Below are 23286 nucleotides of genomic sequence, written 5' to 3' on the forward strand. Positions count from 1 at the left end.
GGTAGGGGGTGTGCAAGAGGCAGCTGGTCGATGTTTTTCTCTCATCGATGTTTCTAGCTCTCTGTCCCTCTCCTTTCCTCTCTGTAAAAAATCAATAAAATATATATATATTTTTTAAAAAAATAAAAACTACAGTGAGAGAGGAGAGGAGGAAAGAGAGAGGAGGGAGAGGGAACGAGATGGGAAAGAAGAGGGCAAGAGATGACAGACGAATAAGAATGGCAAAGTGCTAATAATTGCTGGTAATGAGTGATGTCTCATTATTCCAGTCTCTCTACTTTTATGTACGTCGAAATTTTCCATAATGGAAAACATTTAATGAAGGGGTCAAACTAGTACACCTGTTACTATTCCATCCAGTTCTAAATTTTAGGGTTCTATAATCAACTTCCTAAACTGCATCCACTGCATGCTTGAGACTACAAATATGAATCAAAATGCCAGGACTACTTCATAAAAATTATTACACACAGGAACCCCAGTGATTACTGGGTGATAAATGCATGGTGATCTAGTAGGAAAAGCCTAAGAATCAGGCTATATTTTTCCATGAAAAAAATGAAGAATTAAATAAATGCTTCTAAATACATACAAGAGGTGATGCTCAACTCTTTTATGTAGCCAATAATGACAGAAGGAGATGAAAGAGATTTAAACTACATCCTAAGGATAGTACAACAGATCCCCCCCCCCATCTCTTCTGCCTCTTTGTAACAAATCACACCAGCATATGTTCCTACCACTGTTTTAATCATTTATTAAAGCTGTTGACATTAAGTGCCTGAAATACACGTTACCTTGCTGCTAGGGACTGTGGGAAACAAATGAATAATGAAATGAGGTTTTATGCCGTTAAAAGGTCTATAGAATCTTCAACCCCAATTTTTAGTATCTACTAACAGTAAACCTACTGGAGAAATCAGAATGCATCTCATACTTGAAATTTTATTAATAATTTACTGAAAAATGATCTACAAACACCTGAGTTTCACAGAAACCTGTCCAAGGAGCACTGCACTCCGGTTCGCAGGGGCTTCCCGGGGCCCCACCCCCTGGATCACGGGCAAGGCGCTGACTGCACTTGGCTGGAGAGGCTGTGTTGGCTTCCATTCATCACCAATGGAAGGCCACTGCATCTCACACGGTGGAAACTCAAAAAAAGGAGGAGAAGGAAGAAGAAGGAGAAAGTAGGAGAATGGAGGAGGGGAGGGGGAGGAGGAGAAAAAAACAGGGAAAAGATAAAAACAGAAAAGCTATACCTGCTAAGCCTGCTTCTTCCTGAAGTTGAAAGATAAATTCGTGAACTTGCGAAACTTTGTTTCCAGTGTTTGGGTGACCTCTAGTGGCTGCTTCAATAATCACAGCCCATTGAGTAAAAGATGGCATTACGGAGAACACCCAGCTCCTCATTGTCCGACAGGACTTAGCTCACAATATCGTGTGCTTAATTCAGAACAGTGGTCCAGATGGCCAAATGTACACTATCGTGCTTTTCTAAAGGATTTTTCCAGAGCTTCGCTTAGGCAAATGTCCTAAAGGGAACAGTGCAGGAATGCAGGGTACAAGCGGCTCAGGAATGAGCACCCGCCCCTCCTCTCACCCGAGGCAGCATCAGAAATGCGGTGTCCAATAAGGGGCAGCAACAGGAGGTGGGAGATACTTTGAGAGATGCCCAGTCGGAGGAGCAGGAAGTACTAGCCCAGGGCACAAGGACAAGGGTGGTTCAAGAACTGCCAGGCCAACGCACCCCTGGGTCCGGATGAAGCTGGATCCCGGGTCCAGGTGAGGCCGTGTGCCCCTGGATCCGGGTGAGGCTGGGTCCCGGGTCCGGGCGAGGCTGTGGGCCCCTGGATCCGGGTGAGGCCACGCAACCCTGGGTCCGGGTGAGGCCATGCGCCCCTGGGTCCAGGTGAAGCTAGATCCCGGGTCTGGGTGAGGCCGTGTGCCCCTGGATCTGGGTGAGGCTGGGTCCCGGGCCCGGGTGAGGCTACGCGCCCCTGGGTCCTGGTGAAGCTGGATCCCGGGTCTGGGTGAGGCCATGTGCCCCTAGATCCGGGTGAGGCTGGGTCCCGGGTCCGGGTGAGGCCGTGGGCCCCTGGATCCGGGTGAGGCCATGCGACCCTGGGTCTGGGAGAGGCCACGCGCCCCTGGGTCCGGGCGAGGCCACGTGCCCCTGGGTCCGGGGGAAGCTAGATCCCGGGTCCGGGCGAGGCCGTGTGCCCCTGGATCCGGGTGAGGCTGGGTCCCGGGCCCGGGAGAGGCCGTGGGCCCCTGGATCCGGGTGAAGCCGTGCCCCTGGGTCCGGCCGAGACCAAACCAGAGGGAGTCGGACCTGCATTACCACCATTTGTCCACCATCCAGAGCTGAGGGGTCAGTGCCGACATGTACTCATAAGGAACTGGTGGACATTGATATTGGGTCTCAAAAGAACTGTTGGTCCAGAAAGAAACTCACTACAGACTGATTCATTTGCCTGTCAGCATAACTATTATTGCTCGTCTCACATTCAATTCTTATAAGTATATCTCTAGTGACACGATTTCGCTCATCTAGGGGAAATGATGAACAACATAGACTGATGAACAACAACAGAACCAGAAACTAGGAGGCATCGATCGGACTGTCGGGCCTCAGAGGGAGGATGGGGGAGGGTGGGGGGAGGGGGGAGAGATCAGCCAAAGGTCTTGTGTGCATGCATATGAGCCTAACCAATGGTTAAGTTCAACAGGGGGTTGGGGCATCCGTGGGGAGGGGTGTGGGATGGGAATGGGGGGATGAGGACAAATGTGTGACACCTTAATCAATAAAGAAATTTAAAAAAAAAAAAAAAGAACTGCCAGGCCAAATGCTCTCGGTGGCAGCAGCAACAGCAGCTGCCGGGAGATCAGGCCACAGGCACATCACCCAGGGTGACCCACAGGCCCCGGTTACTGCAGGTGCCCTCTGCCCGGACCTGCAGGAACTCCCACGGCAGCAGCACACGCTGTCTCCAGGCACGGTCGCAGGGAGTCCACGCACAAGGACCCCACAGTGGGAGTGGGCAGCCTCCCAGCTCCAGCCTTGGCGATGGCCTGTCTGCCTGGCTCTGTCCTCATCTCTGTCCTCCCGGGACCTCTATCTACGTAAACCTTTCCCTCGTGAAACGGAGCTCCTCCAAACGTAAGTGACATACGATAGAGCCCGCAAACCCCTAAGTCTGCCGTACCCCTGCAATAACAGAACATGTTTTATATGGCCAGCTGGTGTTTGAGCCTAAAGGTCTACGGAGGTTACTGTTTTCTAGCCATCAGACAATCCCACAGAGAGAACTTCGGAAAGGTCAATGAAATCTGCGTATTCCAAGTCACAATATGAGGGACACTCTCTTCTGTCATTCATAACATTTCAGTAATAAGAGAAATTACCTCAATAACAGGCGTATGTTCTTGAAGTTCAGCTGTGTGTGAGGCCAGTAAACCAATCACGCGAGCGACCTTGGCCCGTCTGTAAATGGAGAGAAAACAGTCTTTGAACAGGAGAGTCGGGGACTGGGGAAAGGGACCCCCGGGAGAGTTCCATTAAGCAAGGATGAGCACTGACACGAGATGAGGTGGGGTGAGGCAGGGTGAGCAACTACCCGTGTACAGAGCCCAGAGAAATGCACGCGGGAGACCTGAAGCATGCCGCTGCACCCCCGTGTGTAAAAGCTGAACAAGTTGGGATTCTGCAGCAAAAGGGAAAACATTTTCAAAAGGCCTTAGCCAGAGAGACAGATGTAGTAATCTTTACTTCTGAGTACAGAGGTATTTGGCTAAAGGTCTCTGTTCTACCTCTTAGCCGACGGGTGATTTTATATATGTATATAAGTAGTAAATAATACTACTTATTAACATTAGTGTTAAACATATAAGGTGGTGCAAAGGTATGTTTACAGTTGTTCACATGGAAAATACAATAATGAATAAATAATAATACAAGAATAAACTGTTTTGGGTACTCACAACTGTAAACCTACTTTTGCCCCACCATGTATATATTCACTTTAATACAAAGTTTTGCAATCATAAGTCTTAAAAATATGTTTCTATTTTAACGAATACTAGTCAATACTAGTCTTAGTGTGGTGTTTGTTTCATTATCCAGCAGAAAATAAAGCTGGTAAACTATTAAACGTCACTTCAGGTGATTTGGAAATGTTTATTTCGTGTAGAAAATTCGTTTTCCAGGAATCTTTTCTGTAATGTGGAGAGAATGCCGAGTGGTGAGCTGGTGAGAACTGTGCTCTCGGTTAGCGATGCCGGCATGTTCTCTGGGCGAAGCAGCCAGAGAGCCTCGGCTCGTCAGGTCTTCAAATAGGGATACAGGTGCCCCTGGAGGGAGGCCAGCCAGACTCCGAGGACAACCACAGGGAGGTGCCGTGTTGTCGGAGCTCTGGCACAGAAATGATGCTTACGGGCTCCAATCCTTGAACGAGCATCCAGATTAAAGAAGCCCTAGGCAGTACATGAGAAAGAAGTGGTAGGAAGGACCTTGGACCAAAAGTTACAAGTTACAAATGTTAAACTTCTACGCATCAAAGGACACTGTCAACAGAGTGAAATGGCAACCCACAGAGTGAGAGAAAATATTTGTAAATCATATATCTGATAAGGGGTTAATATCCAGGACATATCAAGAACTCCTACAAATCAATAACATAGGACAAGGAAGCCAATTAGAAAATGGGCAAAGGACTTGGGACAGACAGTTCTCCAAAGAAGATACACAATGGCCGATGAGCACATGAAAATCTAGATGGTCAACATTACTAGTCACAGTGAAATGCAAATCAGAACCATGAGCTACCACTTCACACCCATTAGGATAGCTATTATCGGGGGGGGGGGGGGGGGGGGGGAGAAACAAAGAGAAAATCGGGAGAATATGAACAGAAACCCTCATGTACTGCCGGTGGAAGTGTAAACTGGTGCTGCTATGGAAAACATGGGTCCTCAAGAAATTGAACATGGGATTATCATATGACCCAGCAATTCCGCTCCTAAGTGTACACCCCAAAGAACTGAAAGCAAGGACTGAACAGATGCTTGTACACCAATGTTCAAAGCAGCATTATTCATAACAGCCACAAGGTGGAAGCAACCCAAGTGTCCATCAACAGAAGAGAAGATAATGTTGCATTTACATACATGGAATTTATTCAACCTTAAATGAAATTCTGGTACGTGCTACAACATAAATTAACTTGAAAATATTAAGTTAAATGAAATAAGCCGAACACAATAGGACAGATACTGTCTGATCCCACTTACACTAGGTACCCAAAGAGGCAAAATCAGAGAGACAAAAAGTAGAATAGAGGTTACTGGGACCGGGAAGGGGGGAAACAGGGAGTTATTGTTTAATGGACAAAAGCTTCTGTTTCAGATGATGGAAAAGTTCTGGAAATTGATAGTGGTGAGAGTTGCACAACTCTATGAATATACTTCGCGACACTAAAAAATGGCTAAAATGGTGAAATGTATATGATGCATATTTTACCACAATTTATAAATTTAAATTTTATAATTATATGCAAATTATACTTCAGTAAAGTTGATTGACAAATCTGAAAAATATCCACTGCTAAAGTTCTAACTGAAGGGCATCTTCATACACACTAACGGGGAATAATGTTGAGACAATCTTTCTAAAGAGCATTTTAGCAATTTAACAAAAATATTTTATTGCCTTTTAGCCATTCATTCTAATTGTCCAAATCTGCCCTAAGAGGTCAAAGAAAACAGAGAGGCACAAAGATTTAAACACAAAAATGTTCATTATTGCACTGTTTATAATTTTTACTATCTCAAAACAGAGAGGAGTGTAAATAAATTGTCAGGTGTTCGTAGCATATTAAGAAAGAGGCATATCTTTAAAAAACATCTTAGACAAATAACTAATGACATTAAAATACACGTTATAATGGGAGAGAAACTTAGAAAATTATATGTTATTCTACTTTGTTTTCCCATGTGTGAACAAAGCCAAGAAGTAAACATACCTACTTCAACAGTGATCTCTCAGAAGGACCTTTATCAAATGCCACCAGGGTGATAGGACCTGGGTCAGAGCAGGCCTCACTGGTGGAAGTGGTATTTGAATGGAGAGAATAAAAGCTTTAAGCAGAGGACTTGTCTACCTTTTCCTCAAATTCAAAGTGTTTAACAATTAAACCTCAATCTCAGAGGGAAGGGGGGGAGGGGAGAGATTAACCCAAGAATTTATATGCGTATCTGCATAAACCAAGGGCACAGACAATGGTGTGGTGAAGCCTGGGAGTGGGGGTGATACACAAATGGCTGGTGAGGGAGGGGGGATCGATGGAGGAGAAAAGGGGACATCTGTAGTACTTTCAGCAAAAAAGATAAATTTAAAAATATATATTTTAATAGGAAAAAAAAGTTTTAAAGCTGTACTTGGAAAGGATTAAGAAAGTCTATTTTAAGAAGCCAGCAGGGGGCACCCCTTTCAAGGATATAATTTAAGTTTTAGCTGAAGTGTTAGGTTTTGTTGATTTCTTTTTAATGAGCATAGCACAAATCTTCTCAACGTTTTCCATGCTCAGAAATTACCTAAAAACCCTATTTTGTAATGCCAGACTTTACCTTGGGAGAGTAACATTAGACAATGTATAAGAATAGTTATCCAAAAAAGCCTCTTGCAAACACTAGCGCTGCCCCATATTTTGCCAGCCTGGAAGAATAGCTAATATCCGGCACTACCACACTTCACAAACGCCCCTTCCTCTGCATGTCCCCACGGCTTCTGCTGACAGTGGCGCGAGATAAGCTTGATGATAACAACTACAACTTCCACCCCAATACACTAACCCCCACTAAGAACCAGGCACTGTGCAAGGTCTCTCATATGCTGGCCTCATTCGAAGTTTAATTCTACCAAAAACCTATGAAGTAGATACACTCCCCGTTTTGCAGATAAGGAAACTGAGGCTCCGCAGTTAAAGCAAATGTGTCCAGCGGGGGAAGTCTGTGATCCTCACCCAGTTCTGTCTGCCTCCGAACCCATGCACTTCCATCGTCCCACACAGGCTCCCCAGGAAACAGACTCGGGAAGAGGGGGTCCCCTGGTCAAGTCTCACTGGCAACCAGAGCCCAGAGCCTTCTAACGCGTTAGCTGATGTGCTTTCACCAGGGCGTGCTGTCTCCATAAGCCAGTACACATGCTCCCATCAAGAGCTGACAGATCATAATCCCATTCAACTTTAAATAACACCATAAGGAAGCTAGGTACTATGTTAAAGAAAGACACAGTGGCGAGGAAAACTCCTTAGGAGGCGTAACTAAATTAAAGCACAGGATCAGGGGTAAGTACTAAATAAAGAATAGTCAGAAGAGTAAGTTAATAATGTCTCCAGACAAGCTTTACATAATCCGAGAATTATAGTCATGATATCAGGATAAGGACTATTTTGAGATCTTTTTACGTTTACTGTTGGGATGTCTAGAGAAACTGCCGGTGATCCACTCATCATTACTGAGAATGTTTTATGATTAAGTATTTAGGATGACGTGCTTTTGATAAACATGTATGCTGTAACTACTTAATAAAATAGTGAAGAATAAATTATTAAAATAGAAATGTTACTTACATATCCCAGTTTGGAGCCATTCGCAAATGCTGGATTAGCAGGTGGAACTAGGATAAAGATGAAGACATACATTTCATTCATGAAACCACATAGAAAGTGACTGCACAGTTAAAAACTCAGACCTGCATACAACTGAGATGGGAATCCCGCACTAAGAAGTTAATTATTCACAAAAATGCAAAAGCACTGAGGATATGAATAAGATAAAAATAAAAACTAAACACTACTTTCCGTTTCTCATACCCTCTTATAGTCCCTAAATGTGCCATAAACACATACCAAGTACCAAAAAAGTAACCTTAAAACTATCCTGAAAGCAAATGACTTAATTTTCAAGCCAGTTCCCAATGAGGCCCCACTATGGAGAAAGCCCAGACACTCTAACTTCCTCCTGGGGGTGACTTCCAAAGCTCTGCCCAACTCCTAGAGCCTTTCCCTCCCACCCCCCGCCCCCATGAACAAGCCAGTCGGAGAAATAGCACGACCAGAGGGAAAGTCTTAGGACTCAATGTCACACTTCAGTGTCAGATCAGAAACCTTGGGGTTTACCAGGTGGCCCAATAAAGGGCCCTCTAGTCCACAGGGGAAGCTCATTCCACAAACTGAACTCTGTCCTATGATTTCAGATGTGAAAAATATCACACAATTATTACAAGTCAACATAAAATGCAAGCCAGAGTATTAGCAAAAGAAGTTCAAAAATCACTGTCTATGCAACTGCTTTTAGACTTCAGGAAGAAACAGAGGATCATTCTGACAAACCTATGATCTTGATAAATCCCTTTTTCATTGTAATTGGAACAAATTAATAATTTAGCTCTCGTTTTAATCTCTATAGATACACACGAGTGACATGCAGAAGGCATGCTGCAAGGACCGTGCGAGGAGTCTTGGTGTCACAACGTAACCGCCTACCAGGGGGGAATGCAGGAGCCTGGTGGCCACCTCCCTCTGCCCGGCCACCACGCACAGATAGCACAGGAGGTGCAGCTTGGCCCGCGAGGCGCCCATGGTCTTCTCGGTGCAGTCGATCTGTGAGCACACTTGTTGCAGAAAGCCATTCCAATCCTGATCTTTCAGTGACACTAACTGATCCACTGAAGAGGAAAGGAGATATTGAAAGTGAGTCTCGTGAAAAAGCACCGGCGAAAATATCTCGGGAGAAATAAAATGGGACAGAACTTCGATAGCCGAGGACAAAAAAGTCGTGACTTCACAATGTCAAAATCAAAACTACGCCAAAGCTGACCCTACTCTCATTTACTCTTTTATACTCATTTCATTTTCTTCCACTGGAGACTTCTGTAACTATGCTGGGGGAAAAAAAAAAAGAGATGCTAAGGGAGAATTATCCTGCAAATGAGAATATAACAAAATGCAAAGTTAAGTAAAATTGTATTATGAAAAAGCAAGCGTCTTCCTGTAAATAAAGCAATCTAGCCTTAAAATATTAGAAAAGCCAAAAATTTTACAGTTGTTGAAAGGTTCCAATGAAATTACTATTAAAATCCAAAGGCGAGCCGAAACCGGTTTGGCTCAGTGGATAGAGTGTCGGCCTGTAGACTCAAGGGTCCCAGGTTCGATTCCGGTCAAGGTCACGTACCTTGGTTGTGGGCACATCCCCAGTAGGGAGTGTGCAGGAGGCAGCTGATCGATATTTCTAACTCTCTATCTCTCTCTCTTCCTCTCTGTAAGAAATCAATAAAATATATTTTTTTAAAAAATCCAAAGGCGAATACGACAAGTGAAGTCACCTGGGGTCCTGCCTCCAAGTCCCTATGCAAACACAAGGCCGAACTAGGAAAGAGACCCATCCACAGTTAACATGGCTGAGCAGAGCTCCACCTTCAAACAAAAAAATCTGCAACAGTCATTTCCCAGAATAACTCCAAGTAAAGGGCAAAGGGGAAGGAATATTATTTTGATAATAATCCTCTACATTTTCATAAACAGTGGTTCTACTTGGCATGGCTCATTTAAATTTGACTATATTTTTATTTACTTTGATTTGATTTCAAATCAGAGATTCTATTCTAGCTATGATGACGAAGTTTTCCCAAATCTAGTTCAATAGCTTTATCAAGTAAAATACATCCAAATTTATGGTATAAAATCATTTCTGCCCTGGCTAGTTGGTTGGGCGTTGTCCCATGCACCAAAAGGTTGCTGGTTCTATTCCCAGTCAGGACACATGCCTGGGTTGCTGGCTCAATCCCCGGTAGGGGGTGTGGTGTGCAGGAGGCAACGGATTGATGGCTCGCTCTCACATAGATGTTTCTCTCTCCCTCTCCCTTCCCCTCTTCCTAAATTTTTTTTTTTAATTTCTGATGTTCACCCTAAATCAGACTTTCCAGTAGGTGAAAGGAAACATAACAATCTTCTTTAAGTATCTCCATTCCCACACTATCCTCACAAAAGTGAACCATCTGGCCCCATTCTCAACTGCCCTGGCTTCCTTGAGTAGACTCCCAATTCTTCATTGTGGTCTCCAACCCTCCACACCCACAATAACACCACACATGTTGGAAATTCAATGGGCTCACAAGGGGAAGGGCAGGAGAAGGGCCCACCCATGTAACAGGAAAGCCCGCCCAGCTTTTCAGGAACTCTCCCACCCACAAGAGTCCGGGGCAGCCCAGACTCAGCTGAGTACGGTCCAAAGCTGGCACAAATGGATTACAGGTTGTTTACAATTTACATAACACTGCCAAGAAAACCAGTTGGCAAGAAAATAGAAATTTAGCTATTCACAAATAAAATACTCTATTTGCTATTAAATTTCTGTCTGCAAAGTGTCTAAACCTTTATGAGCCTACCTGAATATGCTGGTAGATGCAATGCTTTTGGATCGAATTTCATTGGTGGCTGTTTCATGATCTGTGGTTTCAAAAAGAAAAAAAAAACAAAAACACCTTTTGAGACAGACATTGGCTCCTGATTTATCGCCTACATCAGATTATAAATTAGTGAGGACAGAAAAGAATGCTGTTAAGATGTGTCACCCATAAGAATTCAACAGTGCCCTTTCAGATTCAAATATACAAATATGGACGATGATTTATAAAAATAAAATCATTTCGATTGATATCTGCAGGAAAATAAAGCTTCACGAAAGAGTTGCCCTATTGTGGCTTACTTGTAAGCTAATTTACCTCTAGGTGAGAAATTTCGTCACTCAACAACACACGTGCTGGGGACCCGCCAGAGTAGGTCCCCCGCTCAGTGTTAGGGGGACACACAGACACCGAAGACGTGATCCTGTTGTCAGAGAGCTGCCACTCGGGTAACAAGACAGACATTTGTTAAACAACAGAAAAACTTAAGTAACAATGCAGATGAGGCAGGACAGAATCACAGACAAAACATCTCACGAGAGGAGTTTTTTTAAGCATCAGAGAAGGCCGCAAGCCCTTCAGGCTGATGTGGTCAGGACAGCGTTTATGAAGAGGTAGGAGGTGGACTGAGGACTTATGAATGGCCAGGACTTGAAGGTTGAATTCAAGACCACACGGCTCCAGGAAGCGGCGACAGCCTCAATAGAAAGGGCATGAGTCCGGAGCAGCTGGAGTCCTTCCTCTTGAGACTTTTAATTAAATATCCAACCATCACATTTCTATGTCAGACTTCTCCAAAATCCATTGTGCATTTTTAAGGCCTTGGCTGGTAGTATCCTTGCCAGAAATAGTCAACCTCATTCTCATCAAGAGAAAGCCTTCGACAAACCTCCTGGTAAGTGGAGGGACATTCTACAAAACACCCGACCAGTTCCAAGGGTCAAGGTCATGAAAAACAAGCAGAGGCTGGGGAATGACCGCAGGGCCGGGAAAGACAAGGACCACCGTAGGAGAGCAAGGAGACATGAACTGAAACGTGGGTCCCGGAACAGAAAAGGGACATCAGGGTCACAGCTGGCAAAATTCCCTGGGTCTGCTGACCACCCGGGGTCCTGCAGGATGTTAACTTTAGGAGAAACTGGGGAAAAGGTACATAGGAAGGAACTCTAATATTTTTTAACATTTTTCTAGAAGTCTAAAATCAGTTCAAAATAAAAGCCTATAGTAAGAATGTTTAAAAAACAGCTAACATTTTCCAGAAACAACTAAACATGGTTATAAGATGAAATAAAAAAAATATAGAGAGAATATGGTTTAAAAAAATTCACATATTGTTCTAGAAGGTCCACTGGGAAAATGCCCCATTACCCATTAAATTTGGCATAATATCCAGTTACTCTGCCAGATATCTAAACTCATAAAAAGAAGTCGCTCTGCTGTGAAAAGCGCTGGGTGATCTACATTAAACACTGTCCTTGTAGCAAATACCGGTGAGCACGCATCCAAGAACCCATTTACTCTAAACTATAGCAATGTTCCCCTATGAGGTGAGAGGAAGCTGTCACAGATTTACACAGAAAAAGACATTTTAAAAAATTCACATACAGCCGAAACCGGTTTGGCTCAGTGGCTAGAGCGTCGGCCTGCAGACTGAGAGGTCCCGGGTTCGATTCTGGTCGGGGGCATGTATACCTTGGTTGCAGGCACATCCCCAGTAGGGGGTGTGCAGGAGGCAGCTGATCGATGTTTCTCTCTCATCGATGTTTCTAACTCTCTATCCCTCTCCCTTCCTCTCTGTAAAAAAAATCAATAAAATATATTTTTTTTAAAAATTCACATACAGAATAGATGGTGGAGGAATGTGTTGGAGACTGGGCGTCAACAAAAAACAAAGGGACTGAGAAATGACATTTTTTCAAGGAAAGCACTCATCCCCTAGTAACAGGGCATTACTTTCCAAAAGACATGAAGCAACAAGAATCCCCTGGGGTAGAAGTGAACCAAGAGTCCCCAAGCTCCCAGGGTCTGCCACCGCCCACCTGCGTCCTGATAACCTATGAGAGGGCGTGGTCCCTGGGATCGGCCCACCCCGCCACGCCTGGTGAGCGGTGCTCACCGCCGCCTGCCTTCGTAACACCATCAACTAGAACATCTGGAGTGATCCACGGTAAGCACGTGTTGAGAAAGGAAGGACTCGAGGTCTCAGGTCTGAGGTCGGAGTCAGCAGCCACTCCTGGGCCCGCTGGACTGATGGGAGGCAGGGTGGGTGCGGGGCAGGAAGAACACCGCCCAGGCAGGAAGGGGAGGGGGTTACAGACAGGGCGGGAGGTAGGCGTGTAGACATGTGTGTGGTTCAAACGAAATCAAAGCAGACGACAAGAGGAACAGAAAGGAAAACATCACCCAGACTTCAGTCCTCAGGGAAATGGAAAACCCAGCCCTCGGGGGGTGGGGTGTCTCTCCGCACCTTCGGGTTGTCGATAATCGGCGTGACGACGAGTTCTGCATCTGTGTAGATGAGCTCCCGCATCTGGGATTCCATGTCCTGCTGACTCAGGTGCGCACCTGTGGTCTGAAACAAGAACAAAAATTAGACTCTGTTTCTGTGCCTAATGGAGAGCTTTAAAAGACTGAACTAATAAGATGCTGAGCAAGGCCACCTATAATGTACCTCAACTGATACTCAAACACTTTGACAGGGAGTCTCATTTGAACTTCGTATGGGTGAATTAAATGGGCGAATTACGTGGTATGTCAATGATAGCTCAATGAAGCTGTTATTTAAAAAAACAACAACTATAAGCACCTCTCTCTTAAGTGTGCTTACTAGAAAAACCAATGATAAGGAAATGACTTAATTGTAAACTTTATAATCACGAACATAGTTCGGAAACCAACTTGCAATTATTCTTTAGAATCTCTATATCTCATGTAAAAAAAAAAAAAAAAACGAATCCATCGCTGTTCACCTTGGTCAAAGGAGGCGCCTTCTGCGGTGAACTCTGGGTCACATCCTCACCAGGACTTGACCCCACGGTAGTGCTGGTTCTCGGCGTAGGACGAGAACTGAAACACACACACCAGTGACCATTATTCACACGTCAGAAACCTTACCCTCCGTTTACTATGTGCTGGGGAAAATAAAAACACGCCTCCTAAAAAATGGCAGAATATGTTAATTCTTTGTGATCTCATCATATAAAAAAAACACTTAATCTTATCTATGGTTACATGACTATGATTTTTATAACTTTTTAAAGTAATTCCCTGGCTAATTTATTGTTTCTTTTGTTTACAGCTTCTATGCTCTATGCAGTATTTCCTGTTTTTACTGGAAACCTTACAACAGTGATTTTATTATTCTTTAAATTGTCTGCTGGAGTAAGCAGGATTAACGTAATAAAATAAATCAGATATTCCACTAAGGACGAATAATAATCACCATTGTGCCCTGACCGGTTTGGCTCAGTGGATAGAGCGTCGGCCTGCGGACTGAGAGGTCCCAGGTTCGATTCCGGTCATGGGCATGTACCTTGGTTGCGGGCTCATCCCCAGTAGGGGGTGTGCAGGAGGCAGCTGATCGATGTTTCTCTCTCGTCGATGTTTCTAACTCTCTATCCCTCTCCCTTCCTCTCTGTAAAAAATCAATAAAATATATTTAATAATAATAATAATATTCACCATTTTATTTCAGAAAGTGTTCAGTATGGAAAGGTTTCTTGGTGCCTCCCGAGTGACGAGTTATATGGAATCCACACCCACTGTGATTACTCCTCCCACACTTGTCAATGGCCTCCGTGCTCCCGATGGGCCACTCCATTCCCCCTGAGTCTCTGATTTTGAGTTTTTCACATTTTAAGAAATTCACTCAGATCACCAGGGTTTTCTTTAGTAAATTCCTTCAAATTCCCAAATATCAGGATTCTCATTTCTCTTTCACTTCCTTATCTGTTTATTCATTCATTAAACAAGTACTGACTTTGCTCATAGGAAATGCCAGGGAGTATACAAAGTTTTTTAAAAATCCAGGACAACAGATGCTATAATAAGATGTACTTTCACCCCCCGGCCGGGGACCCCTCACTGCTCTGTCACTTTACCTACCTGAGAAGGAACATGGACTCGTTCAGTTGACCCCCAAGAGTATTCTTAGGCCGCAACTCAGCTGGATTCTCTGTGGCAGGAAAGGAGAACGTTAGCCATAAACGAACAAGTCCCATGAGCGGGGCATCCCGCAGACAGGGACTTAAAGAGAGAGACAACACGAATGTGGAGGGAACTCTCCGGACAGCATTCTCAGCAGCACACACAGGCTCAAAGGAAAGCCCACCTAGTCTCAGAGGGCGACTCGGCCGCTGACCACTCCTCTCCCCTCTGGCTTGTCCGCTCGGAGGGCTCCTCACAAGCTCCTTGGCATCTTGTGACCCGGAACATTCCATCGTGTTTCTGCTGCTCAACAGGAGAAAGTCAACACAATCAAACTTACTTGTGAGCTTTCTACATGGCTTTCTGGCTATCATTTCAAGAGGTTGGAAATGATAACTAAATTCCACGGGACATTGGGCAAAGCCATGGAGTGAGAAGAGGAGTGCTTTTCATCGAGGAGTGAAAAAACACCACTACAAGCAGGGCAGTGTATGAAGAAGTCTATACGCCTTATCCCAGAAAAGTAAATAGCAGCCGGCAGACTGGGAACGGAAACCAGGACTCCAAGTAGCCGTGACCCAGCCGTGAGTTTCCCTATATCTTCCCCTCCGGGTGCGGCCCAGCCTGGGCTCGGAGGCAGCGAGAGGACGGAGGAAGCCTGAGAGAAGCCCTCTATTTCTGTTCCAAGGACAGGAAAGGGGCCTCTTGGGTCAGAGCAGGGAAATCCCCTAGGTTTTCTTTTTCTCTTTCCGTTCTGTCCTGCCCCGGGCCCCAGCTAACCCTGCAGCAGCTGGTTGGGAACAGCAGCAGCATCTGGCCAGTGCCTAACACTCACAGAGAGGGTCATCCTCTGCTCTAACCAAAAAGCTATGGTCTCAGAAATGTGGGGCAAACCCTGGGGCTCCGCTCTCTTTCTCAGCTTCTCTCACTGTCCTCCCACCACTTGGCCACAAGCACAACCAGCAAGACAAAAACTGTAATACACAATAACTTGACTGTGGGAATGCAAGGCTGGTTCAATATTTGAAAGCCAATTTATGAAAGAGTCCATAATGAGAATCTAAAGAAGAAAAACCACATGATCACATTACCTAATACATAAAGGCTTTCAATAAAACTCAACGTTCATTCAAACTGAAAAAGGGCAGCTACAGAAACCTCCACCTCATCGTTCTTAATGGGGAAAGGCGCTTTCATCCTACAAGCAGAAGCCAGGCAAGGATGTTCGTTTCCATCACTCCTGATTCAGTATCTTACTGAGAAAAAAGTCCTAGCAAGGGCAATAAAGCAGAAAGAAGAAATAAAAGGCAAGGAGGTTACAAAGGAAGATGACAAACTAAGGTGGGGGGTATTCTGTGACTTGCTGACACGGTGGACCAGAGCCCAATTTTCTGTAGAACCTAATACAATAGTGAGAGCATAACTGAAGCTCACTGGATCAGAGAAACTCAAGTTTGGGAAAGACTTCAAATAGAATTCAGACTCCTCTATCCAATACAATGAACTTGTCAAGATTAAAATTAAGGATCATACAACCATTTATCACAATGAGGTAAGGAGGAGGAAAAGTCAATTACCAGAACTTTTATTCAGCTACTTCTCACCTGTTCTTTTCCAAATACCATCTATTTTATAAGTGTCCTGGGCTAAGAAGATTTTTGTAATAAAAACAAAGTATATTAGTCAAGATGAGCTAGGTTATGCTGTGGTAACACACAACCCCTCAAATGCCAGTGGCTCAGAATCTCGTAACTGTGTCTCTTCCTCACACACAGACATGCAGGCTGATGGGAAAGATATGCTCATCGTGGGCACTAAAGACCCAGCCTGACAGCAACTCCGTTTTGACATTTTTCTTCCCAATTAACTCACCAGGAGAAGTGCAGCAAATCACACAATGGCTTTCAAGTTTCTATCCAGAAATAACACGTCACTTCTGCTCACATTCCATTAGCCAAAGCTAGTCACGTAGCTATACCTAACTGAAAAGGGGGAAATGAGATCCTACCCCGTGCTTGCAAGGTGGGAAGCCACTTGTAGTTGGTAAACAGAACTAATAACTACCATACTAAACCAATAACTCGAGTTTAAACAACTGATCGGAAAATCCGCAAAATCAAGAACACAAAAATGTCATGACAAAACTCTTTAAATAACCCTTAAACAAATGCTTGATTTTTCTACTATGAAAGCACAGAAACTCTTGTCATTGATGCTGCATCATTAGAACAGTAATGCGTAGGCGTGTTTAGCAGCCATGCCCCCCACACAAAGATAAGCTGATCCTACCTGATGCTCGAGTCCTCAGTGCTTGAGTCCTGATCTTTTCTGGTAAAAGCATCCTTCCAGAACGGATGCCGCAGCAGGCCTGCCCAAGTTAATCTGTATAAAACACAAATGTTAAAATTCTGTTAACATGACTTCCAGGGGCAAGTCCCAGGACATGTCCCACTTATAGGAATCAGATTTTATCATTTATAAATATCTCCATGTAAATGTACCTCTGAGATCGCGCGATACTTTACTCTTTCATTTCAGTACGCAATTAAATTCTCTTAAATAGCAACCGGTAATTCAGAAATAACTCAGAAGCCTTAAATGGTATAGAATGAAAGAGTCTGACAACTAAGTATTGGGAGTCTCAGGTTCATATCCAGGGAGCTTGATGAAAACACTTCGGGTTCTCAAAATAGTCAATGAAATCTATCAATAATTTAAAAATGTAAAGTAAATAGATCACATATTACCAATCTATACTTCTGCCCCAAGAGAGGCTTGATTTTCTAGGGTACCCTGCCTGTTTTACACATTTCATTTGTGGAACTTCACTCTTATAACTTCATTCAGAAATAAACAAGAATATCAACTTTATGACTATATATAGTCACATCTCTATTTAGGTGCCAAAATGTTGTCTAGCTACATTAACTGTTGTCACCCACATTAGAGTAACTTTTGGCTATATCTAAAACCCAGACTCACTCTCAAAGCATTAAGTTTTACTACTAATAGATTATTATACCTCCAGGTATACTCATCAGACTCAGAAAGGTTAAACCTGACTGAAATTTTAAAACAAAAGAAGAAAATAGCTTATATTTAATTAATTTAATCATTCAACATTTCTGAATTGAAGTGAAAACTACTTTGATCAAAATTAAAACACTAATGATAAAGAGAAAGAATTTACAACTATGTATATAAAGGCTCTTAAAATTCACTCATGGAGAAATAAAATTGCCAGTAGAATGGAATTTCTTTTCCATCCATAAGATTGGCAAAAGTGTGTAAGATCAGCAAAGCCCATGGGAGGTAACTGGTGGGTTAAGAGCTTCCTAGCGTTGCTGAGAGTGGAAACCATTTCGCACATGTTCCCCGAATGCAGCAAACGTATCACACTTTTTAATGCTCTTAGCATTTGGCCAGCATTTATCCAAACGAGATAACTGCCCAAGTGAATAACAAAACATACTCAAAGGCTATTTCCTGTAGCAGTGTGTATGGTATTCTAAGTCAAGACACACTCTCAGTGTTTATTGCCAGGACAGGTTATCATATACACAGGGCAGCCAGTCAAAAGGACTAAGCAGATATAGCCCAGCCAGCGTGGCTCAGTGGTTGAGCGTCAACCTATGAATCAGAAGATCATGGTTTGATTCCAGGTCAGAGCACAGGCCCAGATTGCAGACTTGATCCCCAGAAGGGGGCGTGCAGGGGGCAGCCAATCAATGATTCTCTCTCATCATTGATGTTTCTATCTCTCTCCTTCTCCTTTCCTCTCTTGAAATCAATAAAATATACACTGAGTGGCCAGATTATTATGATCTCTGAATGCATAATAATCTGGCCACTCAGTGTATATCTTATATAATAAAAGGCTAATATGCAAATTGTCCCCTCGACCAGGAGTTCGACCAGCAGGCAGGCCAGCCAACTGCCCATGTCCCCTCCCCCTGGCCAGGCTGGCCAGACCCATGCACACATTCATGCACCGGGCCCCATATATGTATATATATATATATATATATACACATGCACATACACACACACACACACACACACACACACACACACACACATAGAGTGGCCAGATTATTATGCGTTCAGAGATCATAATAATATGGCCACTCAGTGTATATTTAAAAAAGAAAAAAAATGACTAAGCAGATACAGAGAGAAAAAAGTAGCTTATGGGGTGGTCCCATTTACACAAAAAAGCATACAATACAGAGATATAAATAGGTGGAAATGTAGTTATATCATCCTAAATAAAGTATGCTTATAGCCTATCAAAAGATGTCTGGAAGATTACCCACCAAAATAGCACTAATCCTAAAGGCATTCTGTTACAAGCATGGGAGGTTTGTCCTAAAACTTACACAAGAACAGCTTTTCCTTCTGCCAGTTCTCTCTTACATTTAATGAAGACAGAGGATGGAGTGTTTTATTTGCTATGTTAAATATACTCGTTATTTTACACTGAGGCAGAGACCCAAATACTTGCTTCACAACCGCACCCCCACTCCCTTTTCCCACAGTTACCTAAGGGCAGAACCAGAACTAGGAACCAACTGCTCTTGACTCCCAGGCCAGGGAAACCCCCTCCCCACGCTGCAACACAGAAATTTCACACCGTGCAATTTTCCTGTCACTTGATGTCTCCAGGATGACAGGAGCATCATAAAAATATATCGCATTAAAATACCACTCAGTTAGTGTGATGACATCAACCATCATGACAGTACCATCGCTAGTCCAACAGTCAAAGGGAGCTTAGCCTGAAGTCTACAATGGAAAGGGCTAAGCTGCTTGGATTCAGGAGTCACAAGAGAATCCATCAGCTATTAGGCAACTGCTGAATACATTAAGAGAGAAAATGACTTAAAATTCCTCATCATTAAAAACACAGGCAAAGAAAAACCCTCGGTGTAAACTCAGATTTCCTTTTTTAAAAAGCAGTTTGAACCCTCCGTGTGTATTAAGAACAGTGCTATTTCAGAAGTGCATGGAAGAAAGAACAGATCCCACTCGTCGTTCATATTACAGTATCACCCATACAGACCTTTTCTGAGGATCCTTTTGAAGCAAACCATCCAGCAAATTCATAAAATCTGGAGACGCTTTAGGAAGAGAAGGATCTGCACACAAATTAAGTCCCAAAAAGGAAAAAAAAAAGTGATAAGGAGATGAATACGTACCCTACATCAACATTTAAAGTCATGGCATTTTCAGCACATAAATTATTTTAAAGAGAACACTGAGTCTATTAATAACAATTAAACTTCCATTTAAATAGAGGGGAGAGGGGCACAAATTTTTTTTTTTTTCCTATACTACAGAAAACTAAGTTTCGACCAACCTCTAAAATTACTTGATTGTCTAACCCCAGTAAGGATTACCGGCCTGACAAACTCATACCCTTGTCTTCCACTATTAATTATGCCCCATTTTCTGAGGCGTTATTATTAATCTGACTAATTTTGCTTTAATATACTATGATTAGAATACCTGTAATTCCTCTTTTCTTTATTTTTAGCAGGAAAAATAATAAGCATCACAACATTATGATATTGTCCAATTTTCTTAATCTCCAAGCTTTGCCTTTTTAAATTACACAGATATATATATATGTACATATATATATATACACATATATAAATATATGTACATACACACACACACATATACACACACACACACACCATGGCCCAATTATCAGTAATGGTTAAAATAAGAAGCCATGATGACAATGGCCAAAGACACCGCCAGGCACTGTCAGGCACTCTGGCCACCGTCTGATGAAGGACCGTGACATAAGCGAGCGTGGGCCACCAGTGGTACCCTGACCAGACCTTTGGCACCTCATTTCCAGGTTTCTTCCCTGCATAAAAACCTTTAACTCATAGGAGAAAACAATAATATTGTACTGACAAGTCATCAGAAGAAATACGAATGACTGATATCTACAAAAAATAAGATGAAGTTAATGAAAGAAAAAAATGCAGCATTTTGTTTTAAGAAATATAGACTACTTTCAAAATATCAAGAGTTTTGTTTTTTTCACCTAGGTGTGATTCTTGAAAAATTGAAAATATCCTGTATTCCTATTTCTTCCATGAATGACTTCCTATTTTTTTTTCTCTTAAAAACTCCCAATATTATTTTTTGCAAAGTCCTGTTTTCATTTATGTGGCTTAAGATTCACTTTTCTGGTGGTGTAGAGCAAAGTGCTTTGTTATGTTTGTGCCTGCTTTTGTTTTTCTTTCCTTTCCTTAAAATTGTTAACAGTAGATGGTTATATTAATCACAATTTGTGTGATTAAAATCCCAACACTTAAAATACTACTCTATATCTCCTTCCAAAGACTTTACCAACTTGTCAGGGCAGCATTCTGATCATCAAGACAAGAGCTGAGAACACCCAATTCGTTACTATGCAAACACTAACCAGGAGTAACTACAAAGGACATGAGTCCAAATTAGGTAAATGACACAGAGACAAAAAATTAAATAAAAGTCTGACTTCTCAATCTGTAAACCTGACATCTCTAGATATAGGAGGGCAAAGTAATTCGTGATTTTAAGTGAGGGAAACTACTACTTTTCCATTTCAGTATCTAAAAAAAAATAATGGCAAAGGGAATGCTAACATTTCTAAAAATATCAATTAGGGAACATTTATAAAATGTAAATTGGGAGGTTATGAGTCAATAAAAATAGACAACAAAAGTGCACCAGTAGTCAGTGTAAAGTGTAAATTAACGGCATTTATAACAAAAATCCTACCTTTCGGAATAGGTGGCGAAGGATCTTTATGAATAATCTTTTCAATTACTTCTGAAACACTTTCTGAGAAGAATGGGGGTTTTCCTAAAATTACATGAAAACTTGTCAATTAAATACGTTTGTCATCACCAATAATTCTAAAAAAAAAAAACTGCAGATAGTTCAGCATTACAAAATTTACAAATGCATATCTAGCAATAACTAATTATTGAATGTCTAGTATATACCAGGCACACTGTCTATGTATTTTTATATTTCTATAATTCAAAATCTGTCACCCCAACCAATATACAAATTCACATATGGTACCTACCAGGACCCACGGTTTACGTGGGCTACTGGACACATGGGAATAATTCAGTCACAGGTACCTTTGCAAGAATTTCTACTAATAAGCACAGCTCTTTAATAGTTAGACACATTTCAACATTCCAGATTATCACAAAAAATACCTATAGGTCAAAAAGGTCCTAGGGACCTGAATATGCCTAGACTCCAAGCACTCCAGCCAAAATCAGTGTAGATAGAAATGAGAAAAACCAGCCTTCTGCCCAGCTGGTGTGGCTCAGTAGTTGAGCATCGACCTATGAACCAGGAGGTCATGGTTCAATTCTCAGTCAGAGCACATGCCCGGGTTGTGGGCTCGATCCCCAGTGGGGGACGTACAGGAGGCAGCCAATCAATGATTCTCATCATTTGATGTTTTTATCTCTCTCTCTCTCCCTTCCTCTCTGAAATCAATAAAAAATATATTTTTTGAAAATTAAGTTAAAATAATAACCAGCCTTTTCACATCTCATAGGTGAAATGTTTACAAACTACAGATTTCACCTTTGTGTTTATCCAGCCGTGACTTGAAAACGAAGCAGAAAGTAATCACCTGAAAACATCTCATACAGCAGACAGCCCAAAGACCAGAGGTCGCTGGCGACGGAGAAGTCGGCGCCCGTCACAACTTCGGGTGCTGTGTATGTAAGCGACCCTAAAAAGAAAGTACAATCACAACTTTGTTAGGCGTTGGTCTTGTTCTCAACGCAAACCCACCTGGGAGAGACCTGATGAGGTAAAAATAAGAGAATATGCATATGAACAAAACTTCATGTGCATTTCACATTTTTTAATGATTCCTAATGTTAAGGTTCCATTTTACCAGGATATGTAAAAATATAGAGTTATTTCAAAAACCCAGCTAAGTCAGAGGTGTGGCACATATAGGCATATTTATTCTCTTTTAAATTAACAATTTAAATAGTCAAAAGAAAAGCAGCTCTGGTTAGAATATCTTGGACAGGATGTGTTAAGTTACACAGCAGTAACACCCCACATTCCCCCTGAATTTACCGCAAAGCTTATTTATCATGCAAACCACAGTGCATCCCAGGTCAACCCTTGGACACTCAAAGTGCTCAGACACTCAAAGACGGGGCAAACAGAGGCTCCGCCCCCAGACGCCCCGCCCCCAGTCGCCCCCTCAGTCATCCAGGCAGAGACAGCACCCAGCACTGTACAGCTAACACCCCAGGACGCAGCTGTCAAAAACACCTCCCAAGAGTGAACCCCTAAAAATCTTCCTTAATTGCAAGTATCAGCTGCTCAGCAATGTGGAACAAATAACTACTGAGCCACTAGCGTGTGCCAGGCACTGTGCCAAGTGCTGAGGACACGGCCGGGAGTGAGGCAAAACCCCCGCTGCTTATGTTCTGACGTGTGGTCAGTGGCACGTAGAGGAAAGGATAAGATCCGGGCTGTCAGGGGTTCCGGTGCCCTACACAGTATTAGATCCGCATGGAAAACTTTAGGCCATCGACAAGGCCATCCCTGTATCCAGACTTCTCCTCGCCATTATTATTTTCCCTCCATTCTTTAAATAAAAGGTCAACATTATCCCCTAA

The 23286-nt window shown here is 42.8% G+C and overlaps 1 protein-coding gene across 4 annotated transcripts in view; it reads right to left on the reverse strand.

Moving 5' to 3' along the window:
* Window positions 1-23286, reverse strand: part of ULK4 (unc-51 like kinase 4) — a 263268-nt gene that overhangs the window by 230388 nt on the left and 9594 nt on the right. For all 4 annotated transcript variants that reach the window (XM_079795341.1, XM_079795342.1, XM_079795339.1 and 1 more), the window contains 12 exons: window positions 22275-22376; window positions 21395-21478; window positions 19671-19746; window positions 16898-16990; window positions 14793-14911; window positions 14567-14636; window positions 13432-13528; window positions 12930-13034; window positions 10445-10505; window positions 8544-8725; window positions 7629-7675; window positions 3406-3484 (listed from right to left, as the gene is read on the reverse strand). In XM_079795341.1, the coding sequence (XP_079651467.1) occupies window positions 3406-3484; window positions 7629-7675; window positions 8544-8725; window positions 10445-10505; window positions 12930-13034; window positions 13432-13528; window positions 14567-14636; window positions 14793-14911; window positions 16898-16990; window positions 19671-19746; window positions 21395-21478; window positions 22275-22376 (1115 nt within the window). The remainder of the gene's footprint in view (window positions 1-3405; window positions 3485-7628; window positions 7676-8543; window positions 8726-10444; window positions 10506-12929; window positions 13035-13431; window positions 13529-14566; window positions 14637-14792; window positions 14912-16897; window positions 16991-19670; window positions 19747-21394; window positions 21479-22274; window positions 22377-23286) is intronic.

This window comes from Cnephaeus nilssonii (assembly GCF_951640355.1).
Source record: "Cnephaeus nilssonii genome assembly, chromosome: 17".
NCBI classification, from domain to species: domain Eukaryota; kingdom Metazoa; phylum Chordata; class Mammalia; order Chiroptera; family Vespertilionidae; genus Cnephaeus; species Cnephaeus nilssonii.